Genomic DNA, 14431 nt, shown 5'->3' with positions numbered 1-14431 from the left:
TTAGAAGTAAGAAAACAAACACTCATTTTGCTAATAACAAAGTCTAAGAATCAGCTCTTCATTGATTTTTGTGTATTTTCTTCAATTAGACTAGCTTCTGCTTGATGTCTTATACTTTTTGGTGATTAGGATGTAGTTCCTTATTAATAAGTTGTATGCCCTATTCCATCAAAGTAAGCACATTTTTTAAAACAGTGAGAATTGTTTATATAAACAACTCTGTTTGAAGGCACTAAGAAAATATATTAATTATATTGCTGTTTCTCTGCTCCAGATGTTTTGTGAAGCCATGTAATCAGTGCTCAAGCTGCACGACTATCTTTTGGGGATTGCTGTCATTGTGGGAAATATGCTGGTTTGGTCTCCAACAGAATTGGCCCCCTTTCATGGAAAACAAGTACTCTGGAACCAAGGATCTGTTTTCCTTTTTTGAAAAAGGAGGGTTTTTTTTTTTTATTATTATACAAACATTTATAGAGCCCTTAATGGGAAAATTATAGAAATATATCCTTCCTACCTACATTTATAATGGGAATGTTGCATACGTAAAAGAAAAAAGGTCACAGTTCTTCCACTCCAGAGATCAAATTACTTGTGTTCCTTTCTAAGCCCTGTCCTTATGCATATATAGTAATTTTTGTGGTTGTAATTTTGCTATAGGTACAATCAAAGGACTTTTTTACCCACACTTGACATAAGCATTTTCCATATAGTTATAAAACACTTATTGTTGTTATGAAGGTGATATTATATAACATGTGTTCAGATAATACAAAAATATGAGAATTTCCACATCCAGAGGTGGTTCTGACCCTTCCAGATTGTTTTCTATGCATGTTCACATATAGGGTCTTTTTGTCTTGTTTTTATTTTTACAAGAATGTGATCATAATGCATGTATATGCTTTTACCCAAACTTGTGGGAGTTTTTTGTTGTTGTTGCTGTTAATTTATCAAGGAACCCTCTTCATACAAGACTGTCTGAATCAGCCCAGTCTTACTCCTTTTCATGACTGCAGAATATTCTCTTGTATGGATGTGGTATAGCTTATTCAGTGAACTCCCTAATGACTACCTTTAGATTGTTCCTAAATTTTCTGTAATACAAAACTTAAATATATTTAACTGTTTCCCATACTCTTGGACTTCTTTTTTTTTTTTTTTTAAGTTTCACTGAATTTAGGGTAAGTCACTGGGCTTAGCTAGAAAAACTGGAGTACTCTTTTTTTTTTTTTTTTTAATGTGTATTTTATAATTCTTTATTTTATTTATTTATTTTTGGCTGTGTTGGGTCTTCGTTTCTGTGCAAGGGCTTTCTCCAGTTGCGGCAAGCGGGGGCCACTCTTCATTGTGGTGTGCGGGCCTCTCACTATCGCGGCCTGTCTTGTTGCGGAGCACAGGCTCCAGACGTGCAAGCTCAGTAGTTGTGGCTCACGGGCTTAGTTGCTCCGCGGCATGTGGGATCTTCCCAGACCAGGGCTCGAACCCGTGTCCCCTGCATTGGCAGGCAGACTCTCAACCACTGCGCCACCAGGGAAGCCCTGGAGTACTCTTAACTGTAATTGGAAAGAGCAAAGAAGTATTTGGATGACTAAGTTTTTCTTCCCTGTCATTTGCTCTTTAGCTAGCATAGCAATCCACATTTAAGAGACCAACTTGATTGATCAAGGTAGTTTCTTACTATTTTGCATGTAGGATTTTGGGTTCTTTGGCTAATATAGGGCTAACAGTAATGGTCATTTACAACTGTTCCAGGATCTTTGTTTTTATATGATACTGCTATCTCATTGCTTATTTGACCATAGGTGTGATAAAGTTAAAAAAAAAAAAAATTCTTAAACTCAGTTGTGGGTAGGTATGAGTTGGTGGAAAACACAAAAGACCATAGGTTTGGCTTTTGGTTCTGTTTGACAACCTATTATTATTATTATTACAGTTATTATGATACTCGAATTCAATTAAATTCTCCATCTGTACTTTGGATCCCATACCCTTCCCCATCTCAACAACCTTACATCATCCAGTATTCCTTTATTTAAATATTTAATGTCTGTCAACTAGTTTCTTCTTTTTGACTTATTAAAAAATTGAGATATAACTCATATATCATAAAATCACCATTTTAAAGTGTACAATTCAGTTGTTCTTAGTATGTTCACAAGGTTGTGCAAGTATCACCACTATCTAATTCCAGAACATTTTCATCACCCCAAAAGAAACCCTATACCCATTAAGCAGTCACTCCCCACTACTGTGTCTCATCAACCCCTGGAAACCACTGATCTGCTTTCTGTCTCTACAGCTTTGCATGTTTTGGATATTTCATGTAAATTGAATTATAATATGTGGCCTTTGTGACTTTCCATTGACTTTTTAAAAAAAATTTATTTATTATTTATTTATTATTAATTTTTTTTTTTGGCTGTGTTGGGTCTTCGTTTCTGTGCGAAGGCTTTCTCTAGTTGCGGCAAGCAGGGGCCACTCTTCATCGCAATGCGTGGGCCTCTCACCATCGCGGCCCCTCTTGTTGCGGAGCAGAGGCTCCAGACGTGCAGGCTCAGTAATTGTGGCTCACGGGCCCAGCTGCTCCGTGGCATGTGGGACCTTCCCAGACCAGGGCTCGAACCCGCGTCCCCCGCATTGGCAGGCGGATTCTTAACCACTGCGCCACCAGGGAAGCCCTCCATTGACTTTTAAACGTGTTTAAATCTTCCATTAAAAAATTAGTAAAGAAACCTCTCCGTCAACCCTACCACTTCTGCCCCATCTCTCCCTTGCATAACTCAGCTTCTTGAAGAATTATCTGTTTTTACTGTCTCCATTTTTTCATACCATACTTAATCTTTAGCACATTCCAGGGTGGATTCTGAATTTTACCACTATGAAAGCAGCTCCTGAAAAGGTCTCCATGGTCTCACATCACTAAATCCAGTTTCAGTTTCCAGTTGACTCCTGAGAAGCACTGGGGTAACTGACACTCTTACCCTTCATGGACACCCTCTTCCCTTGGCCTCCTTGGCACCACATCACACTCTCCTGGTTTTCCTTCTTCCACCCTTGTCTCCTGGTGTAGCTTCCTCTGTAACGATTGTATGTACAACCATTAAAGGATTCTTTGAGGCTTAGTGTTAAGTTGTCTTTTCTTCTCACTTTGTGTTTTCTCCTTAGGCACTCTCATCTGTGCCAGGCCCTCATTTGTTTGTTTGCAAATCACTTATACATTTTTTCCAGATTTCCAAATCTGTTTTTCCAGATTTTCTGGGCTCTATACCTAGAGATCATACTTACTCAATATCTCTACTTGGATGTCTCAAATACAGCTCAAATTTATGATATTTCTCCTCAAAAATGGTTCTCTGCCTGAGTTCCCAGTTTCAGTGAATGGCACTGTCTATCCTGTTGAACAAGCCAGAACCCTAGGAGATGTCTGTAAACATATCCTTCCTCACCTCACATATCAGTCCATCAACAGATCTTGTCAATTTTCCTTCCTAAATGTCTCTAAATTCCTTTCACTTTTCCCTGTCTTTGCCACTGCCACCTTTGTCCAGCCTCTTAACTCAGATGACAGCAGTAGCTTTCTCACTGGTGTCTCTGCTTCCACTTGGTCCATCCTTATTCCATACCAAACATAAATCCTTAACATAGATTATAATTATCCTGGTGTGATACTTTCACTTTCAGAAGTGTCCCGAATTAATTGATAAAATTGTATGGTTACCCTAATTATAAGGTCCTATATAATCTGGCCTCTATCTTCCTCTCCAGCCTCATTTTAAACCATGCATGCTTACTTTGCTGTCTGCATTTTAGACACAGTGGCTGTGTCTCAGTATGCCCCATGAAGTCTCCTGCCTCAGGGTCTTTGTACTTGCTCTTCTCTTTACCTAGGACCCTAGAATACCGTGTTCCCTTCCCCCTGTTCTTTGTTAATTTTTATTTTACTTTCAGTCCTCAGGGAAGCCTTCTCTGACCTTCCTAAGGCAGTTCCACTTATTATGTAGGTTTCCTAGCACCTCGTATCTTTTATAGCATTCATCACAGTGACAATTTTACATATATTCGAATGATTCTTAAATTAATACCTATCTTCTACCAGACTGTCAGCTTCATGAAGGGAGAGATTATGTCTGTATTTGCTTTTACTACAGTATCTCCAGCATTTTGCACAATGCCTGGCATGGAGCTAACATGTAATACCTGTTGAATGAGTAAAGGAATGAACGCCAGCAATCACAACCTGTTAAAAATTCTAGTCCATCTAACTCAGTTTTAAAGAAGTATAAAAGTGTTTCACTCTCTTTGAGCAAAGTAGTGCTCAAAGAGAGTGAAACACTTTTATACTTCTTTAAAAGTGTGGAGTAGCCAAGTACCCCAACTTTCTTTATAATTCTGTTTACAATAGAGGTTGCCACCTGTCGGCCTGTGAATTGTATAAGGCTTGCAGTTATTTATTGTCCACATATACTTTAAGAATCATAGAAATTTCATATAAAAATATGGGTTGCTGGTTTCATTTGAAAATTTTAGAGATCTAGCAGAACTGGGCCAGCAAACCCACTTGACATTAATTACCTAGAACTGAGTAGTGACCATCCCCTTTGAAATGGTCATTTGTGTCATCTGGCATAGTGCTACCAGAAGTGTGGCCATTGGTCTGCCCGCTCGGCCACAAACCGTTTGTTACTGTCCACAGAGGCGAGGACCTTGTGCTGCACGTTAGTTCAGCAGACACGTCTTTGGTTATGACTCTCAGTGTGTTGATTTACGTTCTGGCACAAGTTCTGTATCTTGTCAGGGACTGGCATTTTGAGTAGTACGTTGTAAATATTTGAGTTTGCAATTCCTGAATTTCACAATTTTATTCAAAATATCAGTGCAAAATAGCATTCAGAAATTTTAGGTTAACAATTCTGTAAATAGGTACTGCTCTTAGATGATACTGCTCATCGTTTATTTTAGAAGGTTTCTAGGTTATTAAGTTTCTTTGATAGAAAAATTCTGAAATCTCACATTTCAGGTTTTAAGGCTTTGAACATAGACATCAGAATTGATTATATTCCTTTTGTGTGTCTAGCAATGAAGCTTAGTAATAGATTGGACTACCACTATAGAATAAAGAATGTGAACTTGTTTGAATGCTTTAGCGTGGTACTCAGATGTGAACTTCTTTCCATGTGTAAAAATTGACTGTCATTGCTCTGTCATTGAAGGAAGTGGAGTTGGCCCATCTTTTCTGAACACTTGACTGATTTCAAAGGAGTAAAATACAATATTCTTGTTAGAATTAAAAATAAAGTTTTTATAGATTTAATATCTTTTTATTGCTACATAATTTATCTTGTTGAACCTGAATTTGTACTGCTTTTTATTAAGGAATACAAAGGCAGTGCTAGCCTTTTTTTTTCTTTTAATGTGAAAATTGATTGAGGCAATTGCTGTGCTATTGAGTGAAGCAGAACTGTGTTCATTGTTGCTTGCCTATGGATTAACTCTCTTTTATCAGCCCCCACAAATGACAAAATTAATATATATCTACCTCTGATGACTAGGAATAGACTTAATATCCCTTTAAACAGGCTTAATGTATTTTAATGAGACTTTTTATTGCTAGCATGTATTTATGCAATAAACTTCCATTTCCACTGTTTCATAGAAACTTGTCTTTAAAGATCACAAATCCCCACCTAAATGTAACGTCAGTCACTTTTGAAGTTATTATCCTCCTGACTTTGTTCCAGCATTTTGTATTTTTGACAGTTGCTGCGCAGTTGCTTCTTCATCTCATTTAATGCTTTTCCTGCCTCTCAAAATAGTTATATTGACACGAGGTTCTTAAAAAGTTAAACGTAAGTATATCATATGATATATTCGTACATATCTACTCAAGAGAAATGATAACACATCCTCATGAAGACTTATATGTGAATATTTACAGCAGCATTGTTCATGATAGCCAAAAAGTAGAAACAATCCAAATAGCCATCAAGTGGTGAATGGATAAACAAACCACAAATGTGATTATTAATCCAGTGCATAAACCACGATGTGGTTATCCATACAATGGAGTATAATTTTTTGGCTGTAAAAAGAAATGAAGTACTGACATATGCTACACCATGGATGAACCTCACAAATATTATGCTAAGTGAAAGAATCCAGATGCAGAGATCACATACTATATGATTCATTTGTATGAAATGTTCACAAAAGGCAAATCTGTGGAGACAGAAAGTACATTAGTGGTTGCCTAGAGCTGAGGGTGGAAATGAGGAATGACTTGCAGATGGGCACGAGTTTTCTTTTTGGGGGTGATGGAAGTGTTCTAAAATTGGATTGTGGTGATGGTTGCACAACTCTGGGAATATACGAAAAACTGTTGTGTACTTACAGGTGAATTTATAGTATGTAAATTATTCCTCAGGAAACCTGCTAAATATAGTCACATTTAAAAATTTGGTGCTTGTAGTATTTGTTATATTTAAGTATGTTAACCTGTTTTCATTATTAAACATTTTATACTGCTTCCTTTCCACTTTTAAGTATGATTTTCAAAGAATGCTACCATCAAATCATGTTATTTGATAATAGTAAAAATAGCCAGCATTTGTAAAACGGTTACTGTGTCGTAGGCATTATGCTAGTACTTTTCACAGATTATCTCACAGCAACTCTACATATGGGTATTATTATCCCCATTTTACAGCTGAGGAAACGGTCTCATAGAGGCTAAATAACTTGTCCAAAGTCACGTAACTAAGTAAGGAGACAATTAGGCAGGAATTGGAACAGAGGTACTCTTGTCCTCTGTGCTTCATGTATGAAGATGCAGTATTTTTGGTGGAAATTTATGCTGTCTTTCACATACTGTGACTGTTAAACACCCATATGTGTATGCCACTGCACTGAATGTGCTACGTAACTATTTATATGTGTGATCTCCTAGGAAACAGGTGGGTGTTCGGTCCTGCCTGGTTGCATTAAAGCTTGTAGGACACAGCGAGTCTTACTAATCAGTTTTACTTCTTTTTCTCCACCCCTCAGTCTTAATTTTAAAGACCCTGAAGCAGTCAGAGCTCTGACTTGTACTCTCCTAAGGGAGGATTTTGGACTTTCTATTGATATTCCACTGGAGAGACTAATTCCCACAGTTCCCTTGAGACTCAACTATATTCATTGGGTAGAAGATCTGATTGGTCATCAGGACTCTGACAAAAGTACTCTCCGAAGAGGAATTGACATAGGTACATGGTTTTCAATTATTTTTTGGCTAAATATAAGTTTTATAAATTTTGCGAGGTCTTTGCAAATTCTTTGAAAACTTCTGGGTATTTGTTGTGTGAAAGAAGCTGGCTACAGATATCACTGTTCTTATTTGGGATACCTAGGCTTTTCTGCTGTCACTTTCTCTTGAGAAGGGATTGTCAGCACCAAACAGGGAGCAAGGGAGTAAGAGAAGTGCAGAATGAAAGTGAGGCCCTTTTTTTCTTAGCTTTTCAGATTACCACGTTGATGTCTCTGTCTGTTGGGCATTATTTTTACTCTGAATTATTTGGTGTTAGTACAGTAGTCCCTATATTGGGATTTTGTGGTGATGGTCACTTAATAAAAGATCATGTGGGACTGAATACTTTTAGGAATCTCTTAGGTGATTATTTGTAGAGAGTATTTAATCCAAAATTAAAGGGAAGGAAAAAGACATCGAGTTAAAGGAAGATGTTCTCTTAATTGTAATCTTCTGAAATGGAGAGGACTGTTCTGTGTGATTCATTTGGGACTGTAAGTAGAGAAACAGAAGGAAATGAAGCCATGGTATGTTTTGCGATTATAAATGTATTATATGTTTTGTCATAGCCAATATTTTCATTTGATAGGGTTTGAAATTTGTTAATCTTTTGGCCTTTACTAATCCTTTATAGAAAGAGTGAAGAATTGAGTTAAAAACTGTGGACCCTATTTCTAAACATAGTTAATAGGAAACACAGTTTCTAGATAGTAGTAAATGTTCAGCATTTGTGTGTGTTTTCAGTGCTCATTGTACATGAGCTTTTCAGCAGCATTTATTGACCCCCTCCTTTCTCCTTTATGCACTCTCCTCCATTTTCTTCCACGACACCAGACTCCTCTGGTTTTCCTTTTTCGTTTCTAGTCACTCTTCTCCCCTTTTCAGGCTTACTTTCTTGTATTAAATGTTGAGAATCCCTAAAGCTCAGTCTTTAACCCTTTTCTTATTCAGCACTCTACCTCTAGGCAATTTCATCCATATCTATGACTTTATTTTCTGCTTCCATGCAGATAACCTACAAATTGTTTATTCCTCCAACTCAGATTACTTTTCTTGAACTCTAGTCCCAAATATATAAGAAACTTGGATATCTCAAAAACACCTCAGACTTTGTGATGTCCAAGACCAAACTCATATTCTTTCTTCCTAATCTTGTCATCCTTGATATTTACTTCTCTCCATTCTCACTGACAATGTCTATCACCATTTCCTGTTTTTCTCTCTTAAATATTTCTTAAATCATTTATTTTTCTCCTTCTCAGCTGCCACCATCCCAGTCCAAGTCACCATCATTTCTCCCTGTCTACAGAATAGCTTCTCAACTATTCTGTTCTTGTCCACTCTGTTGCCCCTCCATTCCATTCTCCAGAAAGTATGTATAAACCCATATCTGAGCACATCTTTACCACTTTAATAGCTTCCTATTGCTTCTGTGATAAACACCCAAAACCTTTATTAGGCCTATTAGAATTTTCATTGTCTGATTCCTGCCCTCTAGGTCTCTTTCTAGGTCTCTCTAAGCCTCATCTTTTTTTTTTTTAATAAATTTATTTATTTTAATTATTTATTTTTGGCTGCATTGGGTCTTCATTGCTGCGCGTGGGCTTTCTCTAGTTGCGGCGAGCAGGGGCTACTCTTTGTTGCGGTGCGCGGGCTTCTCATTGTGGTGGCTTCTCTTGTTGCAGAACATGGGCTCTAGGTGCGTGGGCTTCAGTAGTTGTGGCACGCAGGCTCAGTAGTTGTAGCGCACGGGCTCTAGAGCTCAGGCTCAGTAGTTGTGGCGCACGGGCTTAGTTGCTCCGCGGCATGTGGATCTTCCTGGACCAGGGCTCGAACCCATGTCCCCTGCATTGGCAGGCGGATTCTTAACCACTGCGCCACCAGGGAAGTCCCTCTAAGCCTCATCTTATATTCTTCTCTTTTTTGTTTTTGGCACTTGTTCTAATAAGATGTCATGATTCCAGGCCTTTGTACATGTTGTTCCTTCTGCCTGGAACTTCCCACCTTCACCTCATTAATTCTTATTTGTACTGTAGTTGTCAACTCAAGCCTTATTTTCTCAAGAAAACCTTCTCTGACCTTCCAGCATAAGATAGGTTCCTTGAATATGAGCTTTAGAAAACCATGTTTTTTCCTTCATGGCATTTTTTTTAGTTTTAAACTACACATTCACTTGTCTGATTGATTAATGTCTTTCTCTGCCACTAGATTACAAAGTACAGAGCCTATTACTTTTTTGCTTACTATAATATCCAAAAGCCTAGCAAAGTTTCTGGCACACAGTAGGTGTTCAGTAAATGATTTGTTGAATGTCGATGGATAAATACATCATTCTTTCAACATTCAAAATTCTGAACATCCAATATGAACTAAGCACTATGTAAAAATAATGGGGTTTAACAAAAGTTTTTTTTCTTTTATGTTCATGGCAGAAGATTGGCTGATGGGTTATAAAAAGCTTAAAAAGCTTGAGAGCCTATTTAGTACTAATTTATTTTAATTATGCCCCAAACCCTCTAAAATAACACTTGGGGATATAGGAGGTTAATGGATTTTAGCTCTTCACAAGGGGCACTCTTGCTGAAATCACATTCATTCTAATTAGGGTTTTATATAAATTCTTCCCCCAGACTCCATTAGTTTGCTCTAATTCTATGGGTATACACTTTCCATTTTTATTTATCATTACAAGGATTATTACCCATATAAAAATGTCATTCACGGGCTTCCCTGGTGGCGCAGTGGTTAAGAATCCGCCCGCCAATGCAGGGGACATGGGTTCGAGCCCTGGTCCGGGAAGATCCCACATGCCGTGGAGCAACTAAGCCTGTGCGCCACAACTGCTGAGCCTGTGCTCTAGAGCCCGCGAGCCACAACTACTGAGCCCACGTGCTTCAACTCCTGAAGCCCACGTGCCTAGAGCCCGTGCTCCGCAACAAGAGAAGCCACCACAATGAGAAGCCTGCGCACCGCAATGAAGAGTAGCCCCTGCTCGCTGCAACTAGAGATAGCCCGCATGCAGCAACGAAGACCCAACACAGCCAAAAATAAATAAATAAAAATTAAAAAAAAATGTCATTCACCTTTCAGAGGGGATTAGGATGTTAGAATGCAAGTCTTCTGGTCTTAAGAACTGAGAAACTTGATTTTTTTTGGCGAAGGACAGGTCCTTTACCTGCGTTTATTACCCTCTTGCCACCTGATATTAGGGCAGCTGAGGGAAGGTGTCCTTTTTTCTTTTTCCTTTTAAATGAAATTGAAGTACGAAGAGAGAGGTAGTTGTATGAGAATCAAGGGCCTGGGATCTGGTCTGGATTTTTTTTTCTACAGAGCTGGAAGTGCTACTTAAATTTCCTTAATTTCCTTATTCTGAGTGGCTAGCAGGGGCTAAATAATTGTGAACTCTGAGAGGAGCTTGAGTACCCTTTACCACTCCTTCCTGCACCACCTCCCACATCCCCAAGGAGATGTTTGCCCAGTAGCATCAGGGCCAGGATGCTGTTAGGTAAACATGATAGAAAGTGTAGCAATCACTGTGACTGTCAGAGCTTAAATGTTCTGGCTATCAGTTGTTGTCATGTCTTTTACTGGCCTGTTCTGAGTACTTAATGAGGAAGCAGTAAGATGAGACTGGCTTTCCTCTGGGTTAGGAGTATCTCTGGCCTCCAGCTCTTCCTGCCAAATCCTTAGAAGGCTAGACTGGCACCATGATGTGGTCAGTGGAAAGTGGGAGTGGAATGGCTGGTATGGGCTGACTACTGTGGGCCTCCAAGAAGAACACCAGCTTTCTTCTCTTGAGTATGCTCTTTAGGATCTTATTGGCCAAGATCAGTTAAAGGTTGTAAAAGCAATTATTTGTGGTTAGTATATACTCAAACATATACTCGTCCAGTCTATGGTTAGAGGTTCTACATGCAAGTTTAGGACCAAACCCTAGTTGTCAGAGAGATTTTTGCCTGGACCATTTGCCTTTGAACGTCTCCCTTGAAACTGTGGTGGGGCAAGCCAATGACTGATGTTTTGGATCTGGATCAAGTGTTTTTCCATGTCTCCACATCTAAGAAATGAATCCTCTCTAGTTTTTAGGGTTTTTTTTGTTTTGTTTTGTTTAACTTCTGGTTTCCTTCAAGTAACAACTTGCAGATAGATATGTGGGGAATTGAGTGGTTTAATATTATAAAAATTTTATACCCTATGTATTTTTTTCTGCTTTTGTAGAATGGGATGTATACATTGATCTATTTTAAGATATTACTGTGGTGTTTTAACAAATAACACTGATTTCTTTCAAGAAAATCAAGTTTGTGAGAGATTTAAAATGAAGACTTTTTATAAAGTAAATTAAATTGCTTTGACAATTTTCAGTTAGTCAGTCATGTATTTCTTGATCACCAGCCAATTATGCATACTTCATTTTACATACAGCATACAAAGAAGACAGCAAGGTTTCTACCCTCTAGGAAATTTGAATCTAATTATGAGGTAAGACTAACATACATGAAGCCAGTAGCCACAGTATGTGTGTAATCAGTACCAGCTTGTGGTTTAAGCTGTTAAGGCTATAAGAAATTCTAAGAAGTGAAGAATGGTGTTTTTGCTTGTTGGTCTTACCTTCCTCTCAGGTGTGTGCAATGTGCTTTGAATTCTTATTGTACTAGGTACTGGGGCATCCTGCATCTATCCTTTACTTGGAACAACCTTAAATGGCTGGTATTTCCTTGCAACAGAAGTAGATGACATGTGCTTCAACTATGCAAAGAAGAATGTGGAACAGAATAACTTATCTGATCTTATAAAAGGTTAGCTCTGTAGAATAAATACTCCTTTCAAGCTTTGTTTATTAACCTGTCTTTCTAATTTAACACATCTCATTGTCTTCTGCTTTAATATACAAACTTTGGTAATTTAAAACAGTCTGGTACATTGTAATTTGGTTTGCTGCTTTGTTACCAGAATTAACTCAGAAAGAAACAGTAAACATAGTCGATCCTCATAATTTGTGAATTCTGTGTTTGTGAATTTGCCTACTTGCTAAAGTTTGCCTACTAGGGGCTATTTTTAGCCTCCAGATCAATACTCATGGTACTTTTGTGGTCATTCACAGACACGTGCAAAGTGGCAAAAAAATTGAGTCACCCAGCGTGCATGTTCCCAGCTGAAGTTGGACAAGGCAATGTCCTGCTGTCTTGTTTCAGCTCTCATACTGTAAACAAGTGTCCTTTTCATGGTCTGTTTAGTACCACTTTTTTTTTTTTTTTGCAGTTTTGTGCTTTTATTGGTGATGTTGCTGTTTATAATGGCCCCTAAACACAGTGCTTAAGTACTGCCTAGCGTTCCTAATTACAAGAAGGCCGTGATGTGCCTTACAGAGAAAATACATGTGCCAGATAAGTTTCGTTCAGACATGTTATAGTACTGTTGGCCATGAGTTCAATGTTGATGAATCAGTAAGGATATGTATTGATTGGTTGATGAAAATGTTGGGACCAGAGGCTCAAACTTAGCTAATCATGTATTTCTCTTAGGAGCCAGTGGTTCAGTATTCACTAATTCAGGGTTCGTGGTGACTTTATAGAACACAACTACCACTAAAGATGAGAATCAACTGTGTATAAAGTAACCTAGTCACCAAGATTTTTAAGAGGAAGAAAATCCTGCTATTGATTAAACTCTATCGTCTTTTTTATTTCAGTACATGGAACTGTGCTACAAATAGTCAAATCCCCTTAATGCTTAGTTACTTTTTACGTCTGTGCTTATTGTATATATATAAAGGGCTGGGGGTTTTTTTTGTTTTTTGTTTTGTCATTAAAGAGACTTTATGTCTCTCTTTGGAAGAAATAGGCTTTTCTTACTAGTGTTAAACATATCGTAAGGGGAGATATTAATATATTATTAATGAGTTTTTTAGTTATCCATTCCTGTGTTACAAATTACTCCAAAATCTGGCGGCATTAAACAATAAACATTTATTAATAATCTCGTGGTTCCTGTGGGTCAGGAGTTTGGGTGTGGCCTAGCTGGTTGGTTCTGGTTCAGAGTCTTTCATGAGGTTGTCATCTGAAAGACTGGGAGTAGAGATGTGCTTTCAGGATGGCTCATTTACATTGCTTTTGGCAGGAAGTTTTAGTTCATTGCCATGTGGATCTCTCGTCAGGGCTACTTGAGCATCATTACAGCATGTCAGCTGACCTCTCCTAGAGCAAGTAGTTCAAGAGACAGGGCAAGGAGGAAGCCATATTGCTTTTTATGACCTAGCGTCAGAAGTGATACCTATCACGCTCATCACATTCTCTTCAGTAAAAGCGAGTCACTGAGTGAAGCTACACTCAAGGAGGGGGAAATCAAACTCTGCCTCTTGAAGGGACTAGTATCAAAGAATTTGTGGACATATTTGAAAACTACCACAGTATTAATAGTAGTTAACAGTCTCTGTTTTTTCTCCTAGTGGTAAAAGTACCACAGAAGACCCTCCTGATGGATGCTCTTAAAGAAGAATCTGAGATAATCTATGACTTTTGCATGTGCAACCCTCCCTTTTTTGCCAATCAGTTGGAAGCCAAGGTAAGATATCTTCTGCTTTAAAGTAGTTGAATATTTAGTTAAGTTTTCCTTGTTTGCAAGATAAGAGCAACTTTTATTTTGGAAGCTGTATCAGTTAGGATGCTTCTGGTATCAAGCACCTGAAAACCCAATTCATATTGACTTAACAAGAAAGTTTATTGGTTTACGTATCTGAGAAATCCAGCAATAGTCTGGACTTCAGGAACAGTTTGATCGAGGAGTTCATGATAGTATCAAGGCTGAGACTCTTGTTTTTTCAGGTTCCCCTTGGCTCTTATTGGGCCCTTGGTTGTTTTTGTTCTCAGACTGGTTTACTTGTGGCAGAGTAATATTTGGGGAGTGGGAGAGGGTGGGAAGAGAGCTCTTTTCTTCCCCAAACCATTTAACATTTGGCTTTCTTCTGATTGGACCAACTTAGGTTACAGTCTACTCTGCTGCATTGGGCTTATTGGCTTAAGGAGAGGGTCACTGTTCTTACTGCCACCTATCATTTGATAGCAAACAAATGTCTTATTTAGTCTTTCCAACTTGAAATGAATATATTCATTTCATGAAATAAAATATATTTGCTTATGAATATGG

General features: G+C 38.2%; 1 protein-coding gene across 4 annotated transcripts in view; it reads left to right on the top strand.

The window, feature by feature from the left end:
- Positions 1-14431, top strand: part of METTL16 (methyltransferase 16, RNA N6-adenosine) — a 56992-nt gene that overhangs the window by 9658 nt on the left and 32903 nt on the right. For all 4 annotated transcript variants that reach the window (XM_082370691.1, XM_082370694.1, XM_082370692.1 and 1 more), the window contains exons 3-5: positions 7045-7244; positions 11944-12084; positions 13734-13849. In XM_082370691.1, coding sequence (XP_082226817.1) covers positions 7045-7244; positions 11944-12084; positions 13734-13849 — 457 coding nt within the window. The remainder of the gene's footprint in view (positions 1-7044; positions 7245-11943; positions 12085-13733; positions 13850-14431) is intronic.

Source organism: Balaenoptera borealis (genome assembly GCF_965194805.1).
Source record: "Balaenoptera borealis genome assembly, chromosome: 20".
Lineage (NCBI taxonomy): Eukaryota > Metazoa > Chordata > Mammalia > Artiodactyla > Balaenopteridae > Balaenoptera > Balaenoptera borealis.
The sequence above is the reverse complement of the archived record's forward strand: the minus strand, read 5'-3'. Positions and strand labels throughout refer to the sequence as shown.